Source organism: Oncorhynchus clarkii, chromosome 1 (assembly GCF_045791955.1).
Source record: "Oncorhynchus clarkii lewisi isolate Uvic-CL-2024 chromosome 1, UVic_Ocla_1.0, whole genome shotgun sequence".
NCBI classification, from domain to species: domain Eukaryota; kingdom Metazoa; phylum Chordata; class Actinopteri; order Salmoniformes; family Salmonidae; genus Oncorhynchus; species Oncorhynchus clarkii.
Genome location: NC_092147.1, coordinates 73,010,934 through 73,037,978, shown reverse-complemented (window position 1 = coordinate 73,037,978; position 27,045 = coordinate 73,010,934). Strand labels below are relative to the sequence as shown.

The following is a 27,045-nucleotide window of genomic DNA, read 5'->3' as shown; positions in this document are numbered from 1 at the left end:
GAGAGGGGGGAAAGAGAGACAGAGAGAGAGGGGAGAGAGTGAGAGGGGATAGAGAGAGACAGAGATTGGGTTCTCTCAAGACTGGAGAGAAGGGGCAAGAAGGGTTCATGTAGAGTTGGTTCACTAATATACTGTAATGTACTGTATATAACTCCTTCTTCCATCTCAGTCTCCAAATGTTTGTGCTTTGCCGACAGGCTGATGTACGGTTAAAGTAGCTTTGTAGAGAAACAGGCCTTCCACATGGTGATTCCTCTTCTACTCAAGCAGAGGTCTCTGGGGAAAGAGACCAAAAAGGTGTGCCATTGGAATTCATAAATAAAAAAGTGAGAAGCATTTGCCCAGTAAATAAATAACATCCGTCTTCATATTGTAGGCTACATCTCAAGACGACCTAAATATATCCAGTCTCACCTTGTTGTTTTTCTAACCTCTAGCCAGGGTATAAGTTGATCTTCTCTGGTGTTTGAGCCAGAAACTGAAGTCTTGGCAGACTCTAAACCTCCATGAGAAAATATATATATATTCCCCCCCCCCCCATTGATTTCTAGTGCAGTTCCAACTCAGAACCCTGGTATACTGTAGATGGTTTACTGGTATCGGGTTATCTGTCCTCTGGAGCAAAAAATCTGTTCTGATAAATCCCTTTGAGAGAAGATAGTAAATGGGTAAAAACTGATCCAAAAGGCCATTCCAAAATCCAAAGTGTTCCCTAAATTATAGGAACCAGAGTTTCCAGCGACCATGCTTTTTGGACTCTGTCTTGGACTTGCGTTTGGGGGTTGAGGTGAACACCTCGTGGGGGTAAGGCAGAGCAGGGTATTGAGGGTCGTCCAAGGGGCACAGTCTCTTAATCAGGGGCTGTAATTTGTCCTCCTGCTGCTTGAAGTCCAGCTCCACACTGCAACACACACACAAAAAACTATCGCATTGGGTTACAGTAACACATACAAACATACAATAAAACACAATATTAATTTATTCTTGTGGGGGATAAACCGAATGTAAATTTATGAATTCTACTGGTAATTCTACTAAATACTTAGAGAAGGAAAATACTACAATTTGAAACTGTGGAAGGGTGGTTCAATCCTATTTAAGTTTTAGTTTTTAGACTACCAGGATTTAAGAGATTAAATTACATTCAAACCCATCTTAATTGTGGGTATCACAAGTTTAACATGAATGACGCAGCTCAAGTATGAACCATGACTCTGCACAATCTGGTACATTGAATTTTGATCCCATAAAAGTTATGTTAAGTTAATAATAGGATGCAAGAGTACTGCCAAAACGCCGGCATTCAATTTGTCTGTTGATAATCCAGGGCAGTTGCTAGCCATAGGCTCCAGATGGGTTGTCGGGGGAGGGCACAGTACAGTCTGATAATTCTAGCAACACAAATAAATTCCTTTGATGCTGAAATGTACTGAGTGTGAAATCAGACAAATGTAAACAGCCTGCACATCTGTATGTTTTAGTGCATAGTCATGATACAATATGTCCGTTGGGATATGGGTCATTTCTGGAGTCTGATTTCCTCATCCGTTCCTGTAATCCCTGGCTGGCCATCATCTGATTCCATTCGGGCACCGAGGTTGAACTCATAGATTAAATCTCTGACTGTTGGGAGAAGCAGCTTAATCCCAACCAAATGAAATCATTCGGAACCCAAGCAGACCCAGACGTACTACAGCATAAGCGAAGGACATATTATGCATTAGTACACATTGCGTATTCCCCATCTATACAGCTATTGATTAAGTTCATCTACATGTATGTACAGCATTTATGTATCATCTTTGGCAGAATACTAGCTTGGAATGAGTCAAGTATGAATCATACTGTCATACTTGCCAGCCCATTTAATACACGTTGACAAAAAAGATTGCCACAAAGTCATTATATTACCAATCCTCTGCCAACTTAATAAAAAAAACAATTTCTCTGAAGATTAAAATGTAAGGTTGTACAGCAGTAGAAGTAACAATAGCAATAGGAGCAGAAAGTTTCATTTTTATAGCATGAACCTTATCACACAATGTTGTTGATCATTGATACGTTGTTTATTGAAAGCATAGAATGAAGTGGCATATTTCTGCCAGCCAAACACACAGAGGAAGAGTCAAACTTGCTTAAAGGACATTAAACCCTCCAAGGTCAAACATAAGTCTAGACAGCTTAGGCAGCCAGATGAATGTACAAAGCCCTGTTCAGCTCTGTTCAGATTCACCGGCCTGACAGGCAGTCCAATTCGTTTTCTGAAGGCGATGCTCTGCTTAAAGTGACAGAATGAATCTTAGTAACTATCCTTACCCTTACGATAAGTGTCAGTTATTCAACTCTATTACAACCTTCAGAGAAAACGGTACAGGGTGCCAGAGAGGAATTTGGCAGTGCAGAAGATTGAATCAATCAATAAAGGTCTGATTATATGAATATAAACTTGACTATGAATACTATCTTGAATGTATTCAGTTAATTAACCCCTGAGAGTCGATTGACGCACCAGTGCGTCAGTCTAAATTACATAACAAAAAATCCCCATCAAAATCTGTCAATTTAAGCTAGAGATATCTGTTTTTTTTGCATAGGATGTGTCTCGATCCACCGCACTACCGCATCTGCGGTGACAGGCAGAGCCAGAGCGGTGTTTGTCAGACCATGAGACATCTGCGGTGACAGGCAGAGCCAGAGCGGTGTTTGTCAGACCATGAGACATCTGCGGTGACAGGCAGAGCCAGAGCGGTGTTTGTCAGACCATGAGACATCTGCGGTGACAGGCAAAGCCAGAGCGGTGTTTGTCAGACCATGAGACATCTGCGGTGACAGGCAGAGCCAGAGCGGTGTTTGTCAGACCATGAGACATCTGCGGTGACAGGCAGAGCCAGAGCGGTGTTTGTCAGACCATGAGACATCTGCGGTGACAGGCAGGGCCAGAGCGGTGTTTGTCAGACCATGAGACATCCCGAAAACTGGTCTTCTCGCGGAAACATCTGTAGCATGCGTCCAAACGGTTCGACCTACAAACTATGGAAAGGGGAGACTCTCACGAACACTATGGTATTCTCCGCTTTGCTCTACAACCCCCACATGTGTCACACGACTTGCCTGAAGGTAACCAGCACTGGTTTGATAAAAGAAATGGAAGTATGAAGGTAGCTTTGTGCCTACCCCCTTTATTTTTTTGTGTGTAAAAAATATACATTGTATATATGTATTTCCAATTTATTTTATTTTATATCTCCTAGAATTATGACAAACACTTCAAAACCTTGTTTCTTATGATTGATTTTTTATGAAATTGTTATTCAGTTTCTATCGGTTTTTATCAAATACTTATTTAATATTTTTCTTGGGACACCTACATTTCCAATCAAATATCGAAATAATACATAGTATGACCATCTTAAAACAATACCATATAACCCCCCCCTCCCCAACATCTTAGACTATAAGGAATTAATATCTGACCTTTAACCCCAAAACATAATTGTGACATGATGAGACCACTTAAATTACACAGTATGTGCCAGCACACACCTCTGTTAAGTGTTGTCGAGATGTGGAATGGGCCTTTATATCCTCAAAAGGTTCTACAGCTGCACCAATAAGAGCATCTTGACTGGCTGCATTACTGCTTGGTATGGCAAATGCACCGCCCTCGACCGCAAAGTGCTACAGAGGGTGGTGCGGACAGCCCAGTACATCACTGGGGCTGAACTCCATGCCATCCAGGACCTCTATCATTGCCAAAGACTCCAGCCACCAAACCCCATAGACTGTTCACTCTGCTATTGTCTGGCAAACGGTACCGGAGCGGCTCTCTGACCAAGAGGCTCAGAGACAGCTTCTACCCCCAAGCCATAAGACTACTATATAGTTAATACAATGTTTACCCAGACTATCTGTACTGGTCCTATCTTGTGCTGACTCTTTGCACACTCACAAGACTATATATACACACTATACACACAACTCTCGCACAATACCCACACACATTCACATACGCACATACGCACACACATAGCATACACATGCATAACACAAACACACATGCACACACTCATACATACACACGCACTTTTTCACTCATCATTTGCTGCTGTTACTCTGTTCTCTATTTTACTCTTATTATTATCTATCCTGACGCCTAGTCACTTTACCCTGCCTTTATGTACATATCTACCCCAAGTACCTTATTATTATCTATCCTGATGCCTAGTCACTTTACCCTGCTTTTATGTACATATCTACCCCAAGTACCTTATTATTATCTATCCTGACGCCTAGTCACTTTACCCTGCCTTTATGTACACATCTACCCCAAGTACCTTATTGTTATCTATCCTGATGCCTAGTCACTTTACCCTGCCTTTATGTACATATCTACCCCAAGTACCTTATTATTATCTATCCTGACGCCTAGTCACTTTACCCTGCCTTTATGTACATATCTACCCCAAGTACCTTATTATTATCTATCCTGATGCCTAGTCACTTTACCCTGCCTTTATGTACATATCTACCTCAAGTACCTTGTATCTCTGCACATTGATATGGTACTGGTACTCCCTCTATATAGGTCCACATTGATCTGGTACTGGTACTCCTTCTATATAGCTCCACATTGATCTGGTACTGGTACTCCCTCTATATAGCTCCACATTGATCTGGTACTCCCTCTATATAGCTCCACATTGATCTGGTACTGGTACTCCTTCTATATAGCCCCACATTGATCTGGTACTGGTACTCCTTCTATATAGCCTCACATTGATCTGGTACTGGTACTCCTTCTATATAGCTCCACATTGATCTGGTACTGGTACTCCCTCTATATAGCTCCACATTGATCTGGTACTGGTATTCCTTCTATATAGCCTCACATTGATCTGGTACTGGTACTCCTTCTATATAGCCCCACATTGATCTGGTACTGGTACTCCCTCTATATAGCTCCATTATTGTGCATTTTATTCCTCTTGTGTTACTATTCATGTAATTTATTAACTGCATCGTTGGGAAGGGTTCGTAAAACAAGCATTTCACTGTAAAGTCTAAACCCGACGTCCTTGGCGCATGTGACAATTTATTTTATTTCACATTGCTCAGTAGCAACACACAAAGACCAGGGACCAGCTTCTTACTTCCATCAAGACTGAATTGCCACAACATTTGAAACGAGTTGCACGCTTTGTATATTTGCAGAAGACGTGCCCTTGTTTCACAGTATTTTTAGAGCCATTCTAAAAGTTCACCATCTATGGGCTCTTGTTGATGCCAAGCTTTCGCTAGAGAACAGCAGAAAAGACAACAGCGCAGCACACTATGGAATGGTCTTGGCACTTATTAAGCAATTAATCACTTGGCAGAGAGCTGCAATTACTGTATGCTGTGGACAATTGGCTCTGCAGGGAGCCTGAGGCACGCTGTACTGTGCGGGTGGTCCTGGAGAGCAGGTGACTGAGTAAACAAAGACCACAGACCTCAAATCATCTCATCGGCCAAAAGATCGGGACGGCTAAAGACAGGGTGTATCATTTTCAACCATTCACAAGCAGATGAATCATCTGTTTAGCTACGGTCTGGGAATAGCTCTGTCTGTGATCACTGGTGCCTGATTGTTTCGCTGGAGTGAACCCTGTTTAATGATTGTTCTGTATGGGAGGGAGGTGTTGTCTTCTATACCCTCTCACTGTCTCCCTTCACTGGTTGGTTTCTACTTCAAACCACATTACTTTACCATTACTGTACGTTTGATTTTTTATTCACGATTGAGCTTCCGTTAAATGAAGATGCAAATGCTTTTGATATTTTCTCCCCTTCCAATAGCACTTCCAGGATATTATTGTACACGGCTTCCTATTTGTCTCTCCTTCTGGGCTATCTACATGTATTGTATAGGCCTAATGTTTCCCCCAAACAAATCCAACAAATTGTACTTCAATTGGTTTATTGATTTAAATCACCAGAGTACAAATGACTTGAAACCACTGAGCATATTTCTCTTTGACTGACGAGGGGCCATTTTGATAGAGTGCCTTTATTGTTAAAAAGCCAACTAAGGTCCAGCTCTATTTAATGGTTGACTGGCTTACAATAGCATAGTCATGTCCACACACAGACTGAGAGACATGCACTTCAATGAACACATCGATACTCCAAGTTCTCTCAACACCAATGAAACACCTGCATCTTCCTTAACAGCATGGGGCATAAGAGCTAACCTAATTAGCTACTTGCTCGTATGAGTAATTGAATGACATCTTCATCAAACCCAATTTACACAACCAGGAACTGTATTAGTACTGATTTGTTAAGCCATTATTCGCCTCAAATGTAATAAAACATCTGTGCAAACAAGATTAAACTCTCCCTTTTTTGTAATCTTATTGTTGTACCTATTAGGCATTATGAACACTGAATGATCACCCATTCAGTGTGGGTGTGCATTAGAAAGCAGGCGACTCCTTTGTGTTCCCTTGGTATGGGATACGGGCAAAGACCCCACATTGTTTACTGTTGATGTTACTGCAGAGCCAGACTAAGTGGTCTAAGCTCCAGAAGGACATTAGCATGGGAACTGTAAGGAGCAGAGGCTAGAAACACTGGGCCATAATCTATCTCTTCGTCCACTGTTTTCTCAGGGGCCCGCTTAGACTACTTTTCTGCGGTCAAATGTATTTTTTTGCATTTGTTTCCCCAGCCTGCTTTTCAATGGGATGTGATGTGACTGCAGTAGTGGGGCATTTATGCCCTCTCTCTCATCTCCATCCCTCCTCCTTCTCTCTCTCCAATCTCCCTCTCTTTCTTTCTCATCTCCTCCTCTCTCTCTCTCTCTCTCTCTATGCTTTGTTTGTGTCCTATTTGTATCAGTAGCAGTGATGCATGGGATGCTGCAGTATACAAGGGGGAAGGGGCTGGGAGTGTCGGTCGGGTGTTGAATTCTGGGTAGGGCTTGTAGATTGACTATCTCAGCTCAACTGAGCACCAGCAGGAGCCCAAGCCCTGGATTTATTAGCCATATTGGTACTGACTTGCTGTTCGGAATTAGAGGCCACATCGCCGCGGCTGCTAATCTTGGCAATGAGCAGTTACTGTCCAAGTCTGAGGAATAATTGGCCTTTTGGTTCAGATTTAGTTTCTTCTTGGCTCTTTTAAATTCTTCTCACTGTAGCCAGGCCAGCTCATTAAGTGAAAGGGCTGAGTGGCGTGCCCAGCAAGGGGATTACTGGTGCCCTATGAGCCCTTTGAGTCACCAGCACAGGCCCTGGCAGAAATAACAAACCTGTAGAATATACTTTACCGTATGTTCAAGTCCAAGTTTATGTCGGATATCTAGTTTTATCCACATAGCCAGCACTGAAAGCCACGGTCATAACTTAACAGTTCAAGATATCAACAAAAATCTCTGAAAAGAAAGAATTGCAAAAAAGGAATGGTTAAACATATACACTGTAAAACATGATATAAGAAAAAGGGTAAACACCCGAATCATCGTTCAACCGCCTGACTTTGATAAATACCTTCGGTGTGACACATCACTCAATTCAGTCTGTAAATAAACAAGATCGAGGAAGGAGTATCGTAGAGAAAAAAACTGAACTATATCTATTTGCAAAGTTTTGGGATATATTTACTGCTATTTGCTTTGGCAGAGACAGATAGTGCTTGATAGATAGTAGTCTTGCTTGCAAATTGCTGTTATGTCCTACTCAAGGAAAGTAAAACAACAACAAAAATGTGGAGATGCACAATTTAGGAACGATGAGCTGAAAAACCTGTTGACCACAGATGGAATTATAGCAATTTAATTTGTACACGTTCCACAAGCCTTCTTCTAATAACAAAATGGATAATTTGTATTGACTTGTCATAGAACGGCTTTGTTTAGAAATGTTACATTCCGGCACTTTCAGTGAAAAACGTATTTCCCTTGTTAGGGATTGCTGAGAACCTTCTATTGATTATCTCAAGTTTTGAACAGAATTATCATGCATTCCCGACCTGGGTCTTTGTGAAGCTGATCAGTGCATTGATATAGAGCTTTATAATTGTCCCTCATGATGAAATTGGGTAGTGGACTGTGGATCTATCTCCGTCCGTATGTCCGTTTGTCCGTTCGTACGTTCGTACGTACGTTCGTACGGTAGTCACGTTATATCTCACAATTTTGACGAAACTTGGTGAATGATGCGTCTTGCCATAGAGAACCGGCAAATACAAAATTGCACTGATTGGTCCAAGGCGGTAGCTAGTAGTAATTAACTGAAATTTGTTAGTCACACGCAATATCTCAATTGGCTCAATCATTCGTGGAAGACAACATGTTTACTATTTCATCTTTCCGTCTCTATCAGAACAGTTCTCATTCTGTGCCTATTATGCTTCCTGGCTGTATACTTTGTAGTTTAGTGTTTGTTTGCCTCTGTACAGGATGCTGAATCTCTGACCCTATAGTGTTTATGATGTAATGTACTGTAATGCATCTGCAGTTAGTAAACAGTAAACGATCTGCTTTCTTCCATGTGACCCTGTGACTTAAATAGATATCAAGCACCACTTCAGGATCTCGATTACAATCAACGTCTACTGAAACAAAGCCGTTCAGAATTCATGTAACATCTTTACATTTCGCCAACCAAGGTTCATGAATAGAGCAGCACATGTGTACATATTTAGGCCCTCTTGGATGATGATGAGAATGGACATGAAAAAAGGAACATGTCGCAGCTTATTCAGTAGTAATCCGGGAATTACTTGTGTTTCAAGACATCTTTTTTTTAGTACATACATTCCACATCCCCAAAGGACATTAGGCTATCCACACCCGTTTGAGTCATGTAAATATTTCTATTTCAGTCCGCCTCTCAGATCTATGCTTTATGATTCATCTGTTTAGTTGTTGCACGTTCTGACATGCATTCCCATATTAGTATGGGGACTGTGTATATTTCATGTAATCCTATAATCACATCACACCTAATGCATATAGCATCACAAACGAGAAGGAGCATTCTAGTTAAATCATTCCAACACATCAACTACTGTAATCACTTTGTTAGCACACAACAGCTCATACATACACTAATTACATTACATGGGTTGTAAATCCGGAAGACAACAATAATAAGCAATGTGACTCATAGCAGAAATCGGGGTATGAATTGAATCATTTGTAGTCCTCTTTCATGCCATACTGGTCCTCAATTAGATACTGTACTAGCAAATGTGCATTGTCACAGGAGTTATCTCAGATCATAGATCATCGCTTGAGAAAATGTAACACATTTCTCATGAGACTATGTTGCAGGAAATTACACATAATTACATTAATGATTCTTGCATGTCAGTTCCTTCAGTCTGACACCATGGCTGTTAAATTATGCATTCTTTATGCAATGATGATGCATTCTGTATTCTTTATTACATAAAGGTTAAATAAAAACAGGGGTGTATGTATTACTACTGTTGCAAAACATTTCTTAAACTGAAGCAAATGGAACGAAACAGGGAGTGACCTTCCTGAATTTGCCCAATAAAAACTCCTGTATTCGTTGCAAAACCCAACTGGTTGCAACTGTTTGGACTAATGATGAACACCCCAGGATGAACAAAAAAGTAGGCTTTGATTGGATGAGAACATTGATTGACACGGAATCGATTAGGTTAAGATGGAGATGAACATCTACTAATTGGAGACAAGAGTGAGGTTGTTGGTCAAAGTTAGATGTCCCCTCAGCCAAAGTAAACAAACGTATGCTGTTTTGTCATTGAGTAAAGCGGATGTACTTATGCATGAGTTGTTTACGAAGACGACAATAATGAGTGCAAAAAATGAACATGAAAAGACTTGTATTTTTAGAAATTGGTTCACTTTTTAAATTTAGAACTCTGCTGCAGCAGTGCTTGTTGTGGTGTTTATTTGCGACTCCGTGACCTCACAAACCCTGCTATCTGATGTTTTCCCCTGTGAGCCTTTCTCTGGCTGCAAGGCTAGAACAGGCCGTACAGCTAAAGAAGCAGTTTGCTGGCACACTAGGGTACAACAACGACTCAAATATTGATCGTGCCAGACTTTGGAGGCTCAGTACTCATGTTTTTACCAATTATTCAGATGGTATGCTATAGTATGTTCTGCATTACTGTATATTGTTTAAATTGGCGTTGATCTCTAAGATGGATGTTTTTACTCTTGTCTCTGAACGGAGTCACAGTGTGAGTGGATTTTGCATCCTGCCTGAGGCTCTCTCAGACGAGTGGAAAAGTCGGATCATCTGCGAGTGTTTACCCAAGTGAGACGGTTGGTTGGTGGAATCGTTCGTCAACTACTTCTGGACCAGTTGAAGTGAAGTGGACACAGAAGTTGAGTCAAGTTTCCATGGCTTTTAGCGTCCATCACTGCAGCCGTTATTCATAAGGCACTTTGAAAGGGGACTCTGTCAGGATATCATGTCCAGTTCCCAGCTGCTCTCATACTGTACGAGCCCCAATTGCATTTCCTCTCTGGGCTAATTCATTTCCCCCTGTTGTGTATGATTATTTATTCCCTCACGAGGTGTGCTTCACCCACAGTGCTTTGCAATTCTGCTGGAGAGATTTGTCTTTATTTATTTTATTACCTTCTACAATAACAACGTTATAGTTGCACCACCTGTGTCTAGAAATTCAACTCAATTTACTGCTTCCAATTCGGCTGATGTGTTAATTCCTTTCTACAGTGAGTACATTCTGTATTTATTACCGGAGTCTGAAATCAGAGTTGAGGACATCAATGCATCATTGTAATAGGATATCAAACGTTTATTTTCATCATTGATCTGACCCATATAGGAGTGTTCTATTCTCCTTCAGTGAACCTGTCATTGATCTCAGTCACACCATTTCCAAGTATCTAATGGTGCTCAATTCATTTCTCTCACTCTGACAGAAGTATTCTATCAATTGTCATTATTGTATCACAACCGAGCTAAGCCCGTAATACTTCATTAAAATCTTGCAGTGAGACAAATAATATCCTATTCCATTCTACTCATTACCGGAAAGGCAATTATTGCTGTGGGGAAACATTTCAAGGCCTACTGTAACGGCATTCCTCCTGCTCTTCTGAGGAGGAGAAGCAAGAAGGATCGGAGGACCAATGCGCAGTGTGGTAAGTGTCCATAACGTTTATTTTAAGACATAAACTGAACACTATGAAATACAAAACAATAAACGTGAACATGAACGAAAACCGAAACAGTACCGTGTGGCAACAAACACTCACACGGAAACAAACACCCACAACTCAAAAATGAAATCCAGGCTACCTAAGTATGATTCTCAATCAGAGAAAACTAACGACACCTGCCTATGATTGAGAACCATACTAGGCTGAACTCAAAACGCCAACATAGAAAAACACACATAGACTGCCCACCCCAACTCACGCCCTGACCATACTAAATAAAGACATCACAAAACAAAGGAAATAAAGGTCAGAACGTGACACCTACAGTAAAATACGTTATATTCAATTGACTCTTAGCACTTGGTTTGTCATATTACAGTATATCACCTCACACATAAAGCACCCTTTACAGAAAACCCGTGAGAAAAAAACGTGTGAATTCACATGTGAATTATTGTTATCACATGTTGCTTTACATGTTGTCACATTAACTTCACATAAGAGCACGTGATCACACAAAACTTATTTTCGGAACACTTCATGTGTACACATATACAATTCATGTTGTTTTCCCGTAAGGTATCTCTCGCCTCACGCCATCAATATGTTGCGCCATAGCAGGCGGAAGCGACCTTTCAAGCTGCTAACAAGAGAGTAGATGTTAAGGTACTCACCTATAAATGATGCAGGCACTGTTTCGACACGTGTCGCAGTTGGCTGTGTCCTGTCCTGTTCGGTAGGAAAGCCTGGGGAGTGGTGAGAGAATGGATGATTTTCATGGCTCGTTTGACTTGGATTATTTTAATTTACATGATCTATTCAAACTGATATGGATCTGCGTTCTGAATGGTACAGTCTTCTGTGAGATTAGGTTGGCAGGTAATAGACATGCTCACTTGATATAATATGCTGATCTCTTTCCTATTGACACGGTATTCACATGGTTTTCGTCATCTTTCTGACAAAACAAAAATGCATGTTTATGAATACTATAGAAAAGTCAATACTCGATCTCCCTGTGCTCCACCCAACTCAACATTCTCAGAAAATAATGAGAATTAGGGAGGCAAAAGACAATCAACATGACAAATTATGTCTGTGTCCTGTATGGCATTTCAAAGTGCTCTAAAGCCCAGTGTCCGACCTGTATTGTCCTGTCATTACTTAGATTGCAATGCCTCCTCCATCTTCGGCACAACTCTATGTACAGTCTGCTCCTGAGGCATCTTGGAGGCAAACTTGAGCAGACGTAAGTGTGCACTGAACATGCATGGAGATTTGATGGCATCTGTATCAATCTCTTCAGGTCTCTCCCAGAAGTAACAGTCACCATCCATCATGTCGCGTACGTTGGTGGCAGCGATGGGATTTCTCATTCATTTTGATCAGAGGGTGTGTAGAGAGTGGTCAACTGGAAAGCGGATGGGGCAAGCGGGTCCCCTAGGACATGTAATTGCCTACTGTCACTGGGAGCTGATGAATGGTAACTAGAGAGGTTGAACCCTGCTGCTCACCATGTCATAAAGGTGACCTTATCTGCCTTGGATAGATCGAAAGTGCTGATGGGAATGGAAGGTCACCAAGTTCATCTGTCCATGTCATCTTAGAGGTGGTTGCTCTTGACTGTGGAGTTGAGGGCCTGAATTCACAATAACTCCTTTGATATATCAAATCATTGGGAGAAAAAAAAGGTCAATTCGAGTCACCAAACAGAAGGGAGTTTTTTGTTGAGATATTGAGTGGTACAGTCATAATCAAGGTCATCACATTTTTTGCACAACCTCCATGCACTGTAATACACCATCTAAACGACAATTGTATTTACTGTATTTTCAGTTAATCTAGCAATGTACCAATGTTCTATTCTGCTAGGCCAGATTAATTTATGTACGGATGCTGTGTCGGAAAATCATTCTCTAAACTCTGACACTGTAAGTCAACTAAGCTGTGCCATTGCTTGTTTGCACAGGCTCACTCTGGTGTTACTTGTTTGAACAGGCTCACTCTGGTGTTACTTGTTTGGACAGACTCACTCCGGTGTTATTTGTTTGGACAGACTCACTCCGGTGTTATTTGTTTGCACAGGCTCACTCCGGTGTTATTTGTTTGCACAGGCTCACTCCGGTGTTATTTGTTTGCACAGGCTCACTCCGGTGTTATTTGTTTGGACAGACTCACTCCGGTGTTATTTGTTTGCACAGGCTCACTCCGGTGTTATTTGTTTGCACAGGCTCACTCTGGTGTTACTTGTTTGAACAGGCTCACTCCGGTGTTATTTGTTTGCACAGGCTCACTCTGGTGTTACTTGTTTGAACAGGCTCACTCCGGTGTTACTTGTTTGAACAGGCTCACTCCAGTGTTACTTGTTTGAACAGGCTCACTCCGGTGTTACTTGTTTGAACAGGCTCACGCCGGTGTTACTTGTTTGAACAGGCTCACTCTGGTGTTACTTGTTTGAACAGGCTCACTTCTGTGTTACTTGTTTGAACAGGCTCACTCTGGTGTTACTTGTTTGAACAGGCTCACTCTGGTGTTACTTGTTTGAACAGGCTCACTCTGGTGTTACTTGTTTGAACAGACTCACTCTGGTGTTACTTGTTTGAACAGACTCACTCTGGTGTTACTTGTTTGAACAGGCTCACTCCGGTGTTACTTGTTTGAACAGGCTCACTCTGGTGTTACTTGTTTGAACAAGCTCACTCTGGTGTTACTTGTTTGAACAGGCTCACTCTGGTGTTACTTGTTTGAACAGGCTCACTCCGATGTTACTTGTTTGAACAGGCTCACTCTGGTGTTACTTGTTTGAACAAGCTCACTCTGGTGTTACTTGTTTGAACAGGCTCACTCTGGTGTTACTTGTTTGAACAGGCTCACTCTGGTGTTACTTGTTTGAACAGGCTCACTCCGGTGTTATTTGTTTGCACAGGCTCACTCCGGTGTTATTTGTTTGCACAGGCTCACTTCTGTGTTATTTGTTTGCACAGGCTCACTCCGGTGTTATTTGTTTGCACAGGCTCACTTCTGTGTTATTTGTTTGCACAGGCTCACTCCGGTGTTATTTGTTTGCACAGGCTCACTCCGGTGTTATTTGCACACATCAGCTCTCCGGAGAGATGTCCTCACTGTCCCTATACTGCTGACTGCCTGGCTGAATGGATATCGCTCTCTGCTCTATTGATATCCTGTGAACAACAGATACAGTAGGGTCAGGTTGGATAATCCTGTATGTTAGCAGAATAGGATTCAGTCCCTAACCTGACTGGTAGGAACTGTAAGCAAATCATCCTGAGACCTTGAAACCAGCAGGAGTGTTGGACCAGTGATGCCCCTCAGATTGTGATAGCAGTTTAGCACAGGGAGGAAAAAAAGGCTTGTGCAACACTAATCATTCACCTCAAATTGATTTATTGTGAGAGCATTAAGGCCAATAGAAATAGGAATGAGCATCATTGATAAGGTCCTGCAAACATCTGCAAACCAAGTAACCACTGCTCACTCACTGTATGTTATACATTTCTCAGTCTTTGGTCTGCTGGGAACAGCACTGAAACCTCTCGTGGACACATCACCGTGTGCAGAGCTTTCTCCTGAAAATACCACCCACATGATGCCTTTATCCCGGCGAGAATAAGAGGGGCTTTCAGACACTATTCTGTTCCACCAGTAGACTGGGACCATCACTTTGAAGACAGAAAGCTTTAGAGTGGCTTGGCAGGGAGAGAGAGAGAGAGAGAGAGAACGTGGTGAGGGAGTTAGAGTGCCTTGGCAGGGAGAGAGGGAGAAGGTGGGGAGGAGTTGAGATGCTGGGGCCTTATGGTGAGTAGCAGGCTCTAATAATAGTGATGAAACATATTGAAGGTGTCATATGAGCCACACACTTCAGAGGAGATGAAAGACAGTGCTTTATGAGGCGCTGCTAATTGGTCCTTTTAAACCAGGTTTCAGGGAGCAACATCAGGGGAGTCCGGTGGCTTTGGAGAAGGCTTAATACAATTAGCTTTGTGCCGCTCCAGGTTTAAGGAAGCAAAGCAGACAGCCTTGTACGTTCAGTCCAATGCTGTAGAGTTTTGGTGTATTGGACACGGCTCAGAAACGTTATGCACTTGTTAGTGCCTCTGTACCCCTGAGCAAATACATGGAACGATACAGTATCTACAGAACAATCAGAGACCACTCACTTCCTTGCTATTGGAATTAAATGACACAGGTAGCTGTGATGTTTGTACTCAGATGCTAAATGTAGATTACACATGCTGTAGACCACAGCAGTTTCAAGGGCTGCAGGACCAGCAGGAACATCAAACCTCAGTGAAGATTGAACCACACACAGAAAATGTCTGTTTTACTTGAATAGGTTAGTTATGTGGGGCGGCAGGTAGCCTAGCGGTTAAGATCGCTGAAATGTCGCTGGTTTGAATATCTGAGGCAACTAGGTGAAAAATCTGTTGATGTCACCTTGAGCAAAGCAATTAACCCTAATTGCTCCTGTAAGTTTCTCTGGATAAGAGCATCTGCTAATGATGTAAATGTAATGCCAATTCTATACGATGCCTGGTGAACATAAATTATTTCCACTCACCCTTCTCTCTGAGCCTCGCCCTTCTCCAGCTCTTGGATGACCCCCAGTAAGACTTTGATGGTCTCCTGACTGGAGCTGATGAGGTTTTCCATGGCCTGGAGCTTTTCTTTAATATCCCCGTTCCCAGCTAAGGGCACTATCTCCTTGCAGGCACCCTGCCGTCCCGGGGGGCAAGCCTGGCTGTCCAGGCCCGGTTGGGGTTTCATTGGGGTTGGTAAAGTCCCTGATCGGCACTGATGTGCCTTTACCCTAGCTACAGAGCAGCCAGCACTGTGGGGGTGGGGCAGTGTCTGGGACTGTTGTCCATTGGGCTGCATGGCCTTTTTGCGTTTGCAGCGCACCGACGGACTCCCTAGGCCTAGACCTTCCACTTGCGTCAGGGAGTTCCAGGCAACTGGACTGGTGACCTTTGACCTTGAGTCCTGTAAGGGTTCCTCACAGTTGGCCAGCTGGCGCTTGGCAGAAGGGTTGGCACCCATTGTGTCCGCTTTGGATAATCCTTTGTGTTTGGTCCTCGCGCCATAGGCAGGGTTCTCTGGCTCTCCCCTGGGAGTTGGGTCATTTGCAAAGCATTCTGTGTCCTTTGTGATGCGAGAGGAGTCCGGGCACGCACGCCCATCTACACAGTTGGCAATGGATAACAGATCCTCTGTGCCACTGCTGTCGTCCGTGTGGTGGAGCAGTGCTTGCGTCTGCCGCACATGCTTCCCTGCACCCTGAGAAGACGAGCACTCCTCTAAACCCAGCGCCTCCTCCTGCCCTTTCAAGTCACTCAAAAACCCGTTGTTCTGGCCCTTGTAGTCCTCCACCAAGGCTGTGTGTTTGATCGTATGTCCTTTCTTTCGCTCGAAGGGGAAAGTCTGGTAGTGTTTCGTAAGGTCCGGTGACGTCTGGACACCTGTGCTCTTAGTCACATTGGGGATGGAGCGCCGCGCAGGCATCGTCATGTACTTCCTGTAAGCCACTTTACAGGAAATGGACCGGGCTCCTCGCCCCCCTGCCCGCTGCTCCTTCTGGGCGTCACATATGTCCTTGAAGCGGACTTGTAAGGCTTTGTTCCTCTTCTTCACCTGCTGTTTGCCGTCAGGACCGTACTGCACCTCCAGGCTTTGTGACGGGCCTGCCTCTGAATCGGACTCTGAGTTGGATAGCACGACCTTGCTGTTTTCCTTGCTCACCATGGTTTCTGGGAGAAGGGAGAGAAATATACAGTGTATGTATTATTACTCTGGGGTGGCATCACAGTAGATATACTGTAGGAAGGTAGCAGATTATTTTCTGACACTGAGCAACTAACATCTAAACTGTCAGAGCTTTATTTATACAAGATCATGATTGATATCATAGATGACACACGGACAGACACACCTTCTTATTCATGTGTCCCGCCCCCAAAAAATCTATAGGTATTCCACATGCAGAGCTGTCATATTAAGGGGCTGCATTGCATTGAACAATGTCTGACAAGAGTAATAAGATATTTGATTACCAATGGATAAACATGGAAAGCAGTGTAAGGGAATGAAATGGGGATAAAGGACACATCACTGCTGCGGTAGTTCATCATCTTTATACGACGAGACACCATGTGATGAATAAACCTAAATGGATTGTTTGTTATTACACAAAGGCAGGCCCTTCATGACATAGTCGCTTCTCTGAGAGCAATCACGTTTAATCATTTTGAGACATAGTAATTCCATCAATATGCTTGTTGGGGTGATATATTTTTTGGTCATTGATAAAATTCTGATTAGTCACTTTCACATCAAAACCCAAAGCACTGCCTCACACAATTTGCTTATAATGAAACAGATTGTAATGAGGTTATGAAGCTATCATAGGTAAGTCATTAATATTTCAGAGTCGTCCAAGAGCCTGTATTATCCTTAGTATTGCCCTCTGTCCATGTGGTTGATTTGTCAGCACTGATTCTACCACAGTTTCCTTTCCCACAATGTCACCTGAATGGAAGAAGGAAGAAAGAAACAAGCCCCATTACCTTTTAAAGAGAGTCTGTCAGTATTTTAGTCGGAGAGGTCTTCTCACTCACACAATACTCTGATAGCAGTGGACTAGGCCTGAAGAAAGGGCCAGCTGAATGCACTGGGAGTCCTGCCTGGTGGATCACCATGCGAGCAGGACATTATGACATTTCTGTATCTCAGTTTACTGGACGTTTTTTCAGACATATTTTTCTCTTCATGTCTATATCGGAAGTAGAATCTTAACCCACTTCAGATACCTTAAACGACTACTTCATGCCAAACAATGCTGAAATTACAAGTTATGAGAGGTTGATTGACAAAACAAGTATATTATTACACTTCCATTGCTTCAAGGCTGATTCACATGGGATCCTATTATTTCACACCAGGAAATAGCAATAGCACACTGAAACCATATCTACGTTCATACAATGTCCACTCAAGTCCTCCTCACTTTATATTCAGACACAAGCCAAAGCATGTAAATAAGCTAAATGGTAATTCAACCTTGGAGAATATAAAATAAAAAAATCCCTCATTCCCTTAAGGTTCTTGAGCCAACATGGAGTGGCATATATTTAAAGACAACTAAGTCTGTCACCAACACAATCCCTCTGAATCCCCAGTTCCTTTTCCTTTTTCTTCCTCACTCCCCACTTCCCAGGGCTAGCTATCGCTGCTAATGACCAGAGGTCCTTCCCTGGTTTGGCCCCAGCCATCCAGGGGATTATAAATAATGCATTGACTCTAAAATTGCAAAAGTAATCCTCTTAAATCTACTTATGTACTCTGGCAGACCATGTTGTCTGTTCCAATTTCCCTTCAGTTCTTCATACAAAAATGTTAGATATAAAACTCCACTTCAGATGCTATGATTGAGTGGTCATCTCCATAATTATCTTGAGTTTCCTGTCAGTTCTTTGGACATAGGGCTGAGCTGGCTGGTTATAGATATGAATGTATCACTATCCCTGCTCGCAAGTCTATAACATATCTGACTTGCGATATTTAGCTCTGCCTCCAGCTCCAACACCAGCTTCTTAAAGGAGAGGGTCTCTTGAGGTGTTGTGTCACGGACCCACACATGACCTGATAAATGATTGACATGCTCCCCTATGGCGTGTTTATAGGATGAAAATGCAGCCTATCCACTCTCATTAATTGTGTAGTAATGCTATTAGAGTGGCCCTTGACTTTGACTGTTCTAACATGGCAACCATTTAGAAAACAGTGCTATCAATAGCATTGACCTTGACACAGCACACATGATACGTATCATCAGTGTGTGGAAGGCCATATCTCACTTGCTGTTTGTTGTCTATCTGCTGCAAAGGCATGTTCTTTCAGTGCATCAAATCATAACAATTCTGAATATTTCTGTTATGACACCATTTAGCGTTAGTGCTTCTGATAATCACCAGGCTACACTCAGTGTTGTTTATTATATGAACTGTACATTATCCATGTATGAATGCATTTTACTCCGTATCTGCACTGTATGCATAGTCAATAATGAATATAAATTGGCTGCTGTACATACAATGCCAAGTGAAAGTCTACACACCACTGCTGCCTTAAAATTACATTTAAAAAATGGATTTAATAATATTTCCCCCCCACAGATCTGAACAACCTACTCCCCAATATCAAAGTGAAAGTTTTTCAAGTGTATGTATATATAAAAAGAAGATGTCTTGATTGCGTATGTCTTCACACCCCAGAGTTAATACTTTGTGGAGGCCAAAAATTGAATTGAACCCCTTTTTTTAGATTTAATTGAAGGCATAAAGGGGTGTGTAGACTTTCACTAGGCGCTGTACATGAAGCAATAAGAAGGCACATACCAATTCCACAACGCACCAATCCCCCCATGACATCAGCTTGGGAAAACCCATGAATACAGAAGATAATAGAGTATATATGAGGACATGCCAGATGTTGCATAGCATACTGTCAGCATTTTTAAAGCCCATCTAGGATGCCCAAAGAGGAGGGGTCATAACTCTTGGTTAGGTACTTTGTGTCTACGGTTTAACCATGCAAGGTTTCTTACAGTGCCTTCAGAAAGTATTCACACCCCTGGATTTTTATCACATTTTGTTGTGTTACAGCCTGAAATTAAAATGGATTAAATTTAGATTTTGTGTCACTGGCCTACACACAATACCCCATAATGTCAAAATGGAATTCGGTTTATAGAATTTTTTACAAATTTATAAGAAAGGAAAAGCTGTCTTCAGTCAATAAGTCAATAAGTATTCAACCCCTTTGTCATGGCAAGCCTAAATTAAGTTCAGGAGTACAAATGTGTCACATAATAAGTTACATGGACTCTCTCTTTGTGCAATAATCATGTTTAACATGATTTTTGAATAACTACCTCATCTCTGTACCCCACACATACAATTCATTATCTGTAAGTTTCCTCAGTCAAGCAGTGAATTTCAAACACAGATTCAAAATAATCTGTCTGGCCCCGCGACCTTGTGAATGTTGACCTGTTTAAAGGTCTTGCTCACATCGGCTATGGAAAGAGCATGATCACACAGTCGTCCCGAAAAGCTGGTGATCTCCTGCATGCTTCAGTGTTACTTGCCTCGAAGCGAGTATTAAAGACATTTAGCCCATCTGGTAGGCTCACAAAGCAGCTCGCGGCTGGGTTTCCTTTTGTAGTCTGTAATAGTTTGCAAGCCCTGCCACATCCATCGAGCGTCAGAGCTGAGATGATAGTTCTAGGTCCCAAGAAACAAAGAGATCTGCTTTAGGATATGACAATTAATCTTGATGGCTGTACTGTTGTCTCAAATGAAACTGTGAAGGACCTCGGCGTTACTCTAGACCCGATTTCTCTTTTCACGAACAGATCAATAATATTTCAAGGACAGCTTTTTTCCCATCTTAGTAACGTTACATATATCTGAACCTTTTTGTCCAAAAAGTATCCAGAAAAGTTCATCCATTATTTTGTCAGTTCTAGATTAGACTACTGCAATGCTCTTCTCTCCGACTTCCTGGATAAAGGACTAAATAAACTTCAGTTAGTGCTAAACACGGCTGCTAAAATCTTGACAAGAACCAAAAAAAATTGATAATATTAATCCAGTGCTAGCCTCTCTACTTTGGTTTCCTGTTAAGGTTAGGGCTAATTTCAAGGTTTTACTGTTAACATAAAAATCATCACATGTGCTTGCACCTACCTACTGTATCTCTCCGATTTGGCCCTACCGTACATACAGTTGAAGTCGGAAGTTTAAATACACTTAGGTTGTAGTCATTAAAACTCGTTTTTCAACCACTCCAGAAATGTCTTGTTAACAAACTATAGTTTTGGCAAGTCGGTTAGGACATCTACTTTGTGCATGACACAAGTAATTTTTCCAAAAATTGTTTACAGACAGATTATTTCACTTATAATTCACTGCATCACAATTACAGTGGGTCAGAAGTTTACATACACTAAGTTGACTGTGCCTTTAAAGAACTTGGAAAATTCCAGAAAATGATGCATGGCTTTAGAAACTTCTGTTAGGCTAATTGACATAATTTGAGTCAATTGGAGGTGTACCTGTGGTTGCATTTAAAGGTCTACCTTCAAACCCAGTTCCTCTTTGCTTGACATCATGGGGAAAACATAATAAATCAGCCAAGACCTCAGAAAAAGAATTGGAGACCTCCACAAGTCTGGTTCATCCTTGGGAGCAATTTCCAAACGCCTGAAGGTACCACTGTCACGTCCTGACCTTAGTTCCGTTATGTCTTTGTGTTAGTTTGGTCAGGGCGTGAGTTGGGGTGGGTAGTCTATGTACTTTTTTCTATGTAGTATTTATGTGTGTGGCCTGGTATGGTTCTCAATCAGAGGCAGGTGTCGTTCGTTGTCTCTGATTGAGAATCATACTTAGGTAGCCTGTTTTCCCCAATTTAGTTGGGTGATTGTTTTCTGTCGCTGTGTCTTCATCAGACAGAACTGTTTAGTTTTCGTTCGTTCTCCTTGTTATTTTGTTTTTGGTGTTCAATGTTAATAAATATCAACATGGACATGTACCACGCTGCATATTGGTCCGATCCTTCATACTCCTTGTCAGAGGAAGACGAATCACGTTACAACCAAGTTCAGCTGTACAAACAATGGTACCCAAGTATAAACACGATGGGACCACGCAGCCGTCATACTGCTCTGGAGGAGACGCGTTCTGTCTCCTAGAGATGAACGTACTTTCATGCGAAAAGTGCAAAGGTGCAAAGGACCTTGTGAAGATGCTGGAGGAAACAGGTACAAAAGTATCTACATCCACAGTAAAATGAGTCCTATATCGACCGAACCTGAAAGGCTGCTCAGCAAGGAAGAAGCCACAGCTCCAGAATCGGCATAAAAAAGCCAGACTACGGTTTGCAACTGCACATGAGGTCAACGATCATACTTTTTGGAGAAATGTCCTTTGGTCTGATGAAACAAAAATAGAACTGTTTGGCCATAATGACCATCGTTATGTTTGGAGGAAAAAGGGGGAGGCTTGCAAGCCGAAGAACACCATACCAACCGTGAAGCACAGGGGTGGCAGCATCATGTTGTGGGGGTGCTTTGCCGCAGGAGGGACTGGTGCACTTCACAAAATAGATGGCATAATGAGGAAGGGAAATGGCTTAAGGACCACAAGGTCAAGGTATTGGAGTGGCCATCACAAAGCCCTGACCTCAACCCTATAGAAAATGTGTTGGCAGAACTGAAAAAGCGTGTGCGAGCAATGAGGTCTACAAACCTGACTCAGGTACACCAGCTCTGTCAGGAGGAATGTGCCCATATTCACCCAAATTATTGTGGGAAGCCTCTGGAAGGCTACCTGAAACATTTGACCCAAGTTAAACAATTTAAAGGCAATGCTACCAAATACTAATTGAGTGTATGTAAACTTCTGACCCACTGGGAATGTGATGAAAGAACAAAAATCTTAAATAAATAATTCTCTCTACTATTATTCTGACATTTCACATTCTTAAAATAAAGTGGTGAACCTAACTGACCTAAAACAGGGAATCTTTACTTGGATTAAATGTCATGAATTGTGAAAAACTGAGTTTAAATGTATTTGGCTGAGGTGTATGTAAACTTCCGACTTCAACTCTACCTACACCTATGCTACGCTACGGTCACAAGACAAAGGCCTCCTTATTGTCCCGAGAATTTCTAAGCAAACTGCTGGAGGCAGGGCTTTCTCCTATAGAGCTCCAGCCAACTGACATTTTCTTATGAGTTACTGACCTGTTGCACTCTCTGCAATCCTGCTGGTCATCTACGAACGTTTGAACATCTTGAAGAACAATCTGACCTTGATGGCCACGTACTCTTATAATCTCCACCCGGCACAGCCACAAGAGGACTGGCCACCCCTCAGAGCCTGGTTCCTCTCTAGGTTTCTTCCTAGGTTCCTGCATTTCTAGGGAGTTTTTTCTAGCCACGTGCTTCTACATCTGCATTGGTTGCTTTTTGGCATTTTAGGTTGGGTTTCTGTATAGCACTTTGTGACATCTGCTGATGTAAAGAAGGCTTTATAAATACATTTGATTGATTCAATCTTAGTCCCGTATTGACACTTTGCCTGTTTGATGGTTTGTTTGAGGGCATAGCAGGATTTCTTATAAGTGTCTGGATTAGTGTCCCGCTCCTTGAAAGCAGCAGCTCTAGCCTTTAGCTCGGTGCGGATGTTGCCTGTAATCCATGGCTTCTGGTTGGGATGTGTATGTAAGATCAAAGTGGGGAAGATGTCGTCAATTCACTTATTGATGAAGCTGGTGACTGAGGTGGTATACTCCTCAATGCCATTGTATGAATCCCGGAAATATTCCAGTCTGTCCTAGCAAAACAGTCCTGTAGCTCAGCATCCGCGTCATCTGACCACTTCCGCATTGAGTGAGTCACTGGTACTTCCTGCTTTAGTTTTTTCTTGTTAGCACAAAGACCAAGGAGGTTTTCCAATGCATCACAAAGAAGGGCACCTATTTTAAGATGGGTTAAAAAAAAGCAGACATTGAATATCTCTTTGAGCATGGTGAAGTTATTAATTACAGGCGTCCTTCATAATGCAGTTGCTGGACAGGAAGGAAACCGCTCATGTATTTCACCATAAGGTCAATGGTGTCTTTTAAACAGTTGAAGAGTTTAATGTGGGATAGCAGAAAACTGAAAATGTGGCAAAGAAATGAACATAATGTCGTAAATGCATAGCGTTATATTTGGGGCAAGTCCAACACAACACATCACTGAGTACCATTCTTCATATTTTCAAGCATGGTGGTGGCTGCATCATATTATGGGTTTGAACTAGGGAGTTTTTTGGGATAAAAATAAACTGAATAAAGATAAGCACAGGCAAAATCCTAGAGTAAATTCTGGTTCAGTCTGTTTTCCTACAGACACTGGGAGACACATTCACCTTTCAGCAGGACAATAACCTAAAGCACAAGGCCAAATATACACTGGAGTTGCTTACCAAGACGACATTAAATGTTCCTGAGCGGCATAGTTACAGTTTTGACTTAAATCGGCTTGAAAATCTATGGCAAAACTTGAAAATGGCTGTCTAGCGATGATCAACAACCTACTTAACCGAGCTTGATGAATTAAAAAAATAATAATGTGCAAATATTGTACAATCCAGGTTTGCAAAGCTCGTAGAGACTTACCCAGAAAGACTCACATCTGTAATCACTGCCAAAGGTGATTCTAACATGTATACTTAAGTCAATTAAATATTTGTGTTTTTCATTTTCAATACATTTGTAAAAATTTCTAAAAATATGTTTTCACTTTGACATTATGGGGTATTGCGCATATCATTTTTAATTGAGTCTGTAATACAACAAAATGTGGATTTAAGTCAAGGGGTATGAATACTTTCTAAGGTACTGTAATGCTTTGAATCAGAAGCACTTCGCCATCCATTGCACAACATGTGATTTGAGAGTAATGTGAGTGATGTCAGGACAACTGCAAGGTTTTTTTTGTTTTTGTTTTGTATTTCTAGTTGATTGTATCATATTGCCCTTCAGTAGACACTCACACCAAGTTATAGGATAGGTATCCCCCAGGTGCGTGTGAATTCGTAGTACCTTGCTGGGTTACAGGCTTCACCTGTGAAAGTGTGCTTTATGACATTGACTTAAAATATTCATCACTGCACAGCACCTTCTGTTACAGAGGAGTGCCTACATCTGCAAACTGAAAGCTATAGATTATGAAATGGATCCTCCGAAAAGTAGGTTTAACATTGCCATGACAGGCAGAAGTGCATTACACTTGACGCATTGACATTGTTAAAAGTGGGAAGGAAGAGAATACTGTGGGGAACTGAGGGCTTTTTCCCTGATGCAGGAGAGCATGAGAGGCAGATTGGTTTATGTTCCCTTGCCTTACAGTAATTGTTCCTTTCCCAATTGTGCCATAGATACTGTATCACAACTGACTGTGATAGGGAGTCCCATAGGGCGGTGCACAATTGGCCCAGTGTCGTCTGAGCTAGGGGAGGATTTGGCAGGGGTAGGCCGTCATTGTAAAATAAGAATTTGTTCTTAACTGACTTGCCTATTTAAATAAAAAATAAAAGATGTTAAGGGCCTAGGATAGAAGATGGCTAGGGCGCGTACCATGAGCTGGTTTCTAAGACTGAGGTTTCTGTAGAGACAGAGATGAGTAGAAAGAGATGATCATAAACAAAAACAAAATAATTAATTAGAAGGGCACATGAACACGTCTCAATTTAGAATGAGGCAGGGGGAGAACAAACCTTCTGAACTGGTTTTAGAAGCCTTGTTTACACTTTGCACTGACGTGTGTTTCATGATCTGATCCACACATGGCATTAAAACGTGTCCACTGTGTCTGCATTGCGACCAGATTTCTTGCTTCCTCCCTGTATTTAAATTATTTGACCGATATGAATACAAAAAATTGACAATTATTAATGTCATAAGTTAGTGGTGCTACCTGATAATGATTTAGAGGCCTGTATAATGAGGATTTAAATGGTTTGACCCTCCAGATTTGTTTACACTTGATTGATATCCAGATGCAATGGGTCCCCTGACTACATAAGGAGGTGGTCAGAGAGACAATGCGTCTCTTAATCGGTGGAATGACAATGAAGGGGTGGGGTGGAATGACTATGAAACAGTATCTAATAGAGAGAAAGAGAGAGAGAGAGAGAAAGAGAGAGAGAGAGAGAGAGAGAGAGAGAGAGAGAGAGAGAGAGAGAGAGAATCTGATCTGCCCTGAATGTGATGCAGTGCCCTGCCTGTGGCATCAAGATCATACATGTCATTACTCATGATAAGTCTCCAGTCCCAGGCAAGATCCTCATCTCCTCGTCACATGAAGTCTTGAAGAACACGTCCATCGCCCATGATACTCACAGTGCTGTCAGCAGCACTACTGTTGTTCTGGTTTTTAACACTGAACACCTATCACACTGTCATGAGCACTTGATCACTTTCATTGATATCCCTAAAAATCAAGCCATGGTAAATTATGGTAAATTATACAATGTCAATTCTGATTGAATATTGATCTGAACATTTTCTTGTTCAGTAAACTGTTCATTACACCTTCAAAACAGGGAATAAGATAGCATCAGCCAAAAGTGAAACAGCTAACATAAAGACAATATCATTGCTTTCTCCAGATAAATCGTGAGCCCTTTACTGCTTGGCTGGAATGCAGATATGCACCCCCCCCCCCCCCCCCCCCCCCCCCCCCCCCTGCCATCGCAGCTAGACATACAACACTACAGTATATTGCAGCGCATACAGTACAGACATTCAAACCACTCAGGCGCCTACTTTATTGACAAATCATAGCCGATTAACTGACATTAAGTGCAGGTTCTCCTATGTTTGTACATTCACTTCCTATCAGTATTTCTTTACAGACTTAAAACACTTACCGTGAGAAACAAATCAGTGATTCAAAGGACAACAAAGCAGAGATCTCCCACTGAGCCGGTGCATATCCATTCATTGAGTGGCATAGAGAGCTCTGTCCAGAGAGAGGAGAGGGGACCGCTGCAGTGACGGCTGCAATAGTTGTGGCACATCAGCCAAGGTTCAGGATAGCAGTGAGAAAGAAATAAAAAAGCCTCTAAACCCGTAAGATCCACAATGATATCCCCCACTTCTCTCCCTCTCTCTGCCTCTCTCTCTCTCTTTCCCCTCACTCAAGCACCACTGACACTGCTGCCGTTCCTGCACTCACCGGCAATAGGCACTCACACACGCAGTGGAGATCTCCATCTCGCGCTGCTGCAATCCCTGTGCAT

At 42.1% G+C, this 27,045-nt stretch overlaps 1 protein-coding gene across 1 annotated transcript; it reads right to left on the bottom strand.

Annotated features, from left to right (window-relative positions):
- Nucleotides 1-556: 556 nt before the first annotated feature.
- Nucleotides 557-26,831, bottom strand: LOC139417392 (inhibitory synaptic factor 2A-like). The gene is made up of 4 exons (XM_071166666.1): nt 26,674-26,831; nt 15,753-16,938; nt 11,848-11,919; nt 557-901 (listed from the first exon to the last, which is right to left on the bottom strand). Exons 2-4 carry the CDS (start codon nt 16,931-16,933, stop codon nt 718-720), a joined length of 1,437 nt encoding a protein of 478 aa, XP_071022767.1. The 5' UTR covers nt 16,934-16,938; nt 26,674-26,831; the 3' UTR covers nt 557-717.
- Between the last annotated feature and the right edge of the window lie 214 nt (nt 26,832-27,045).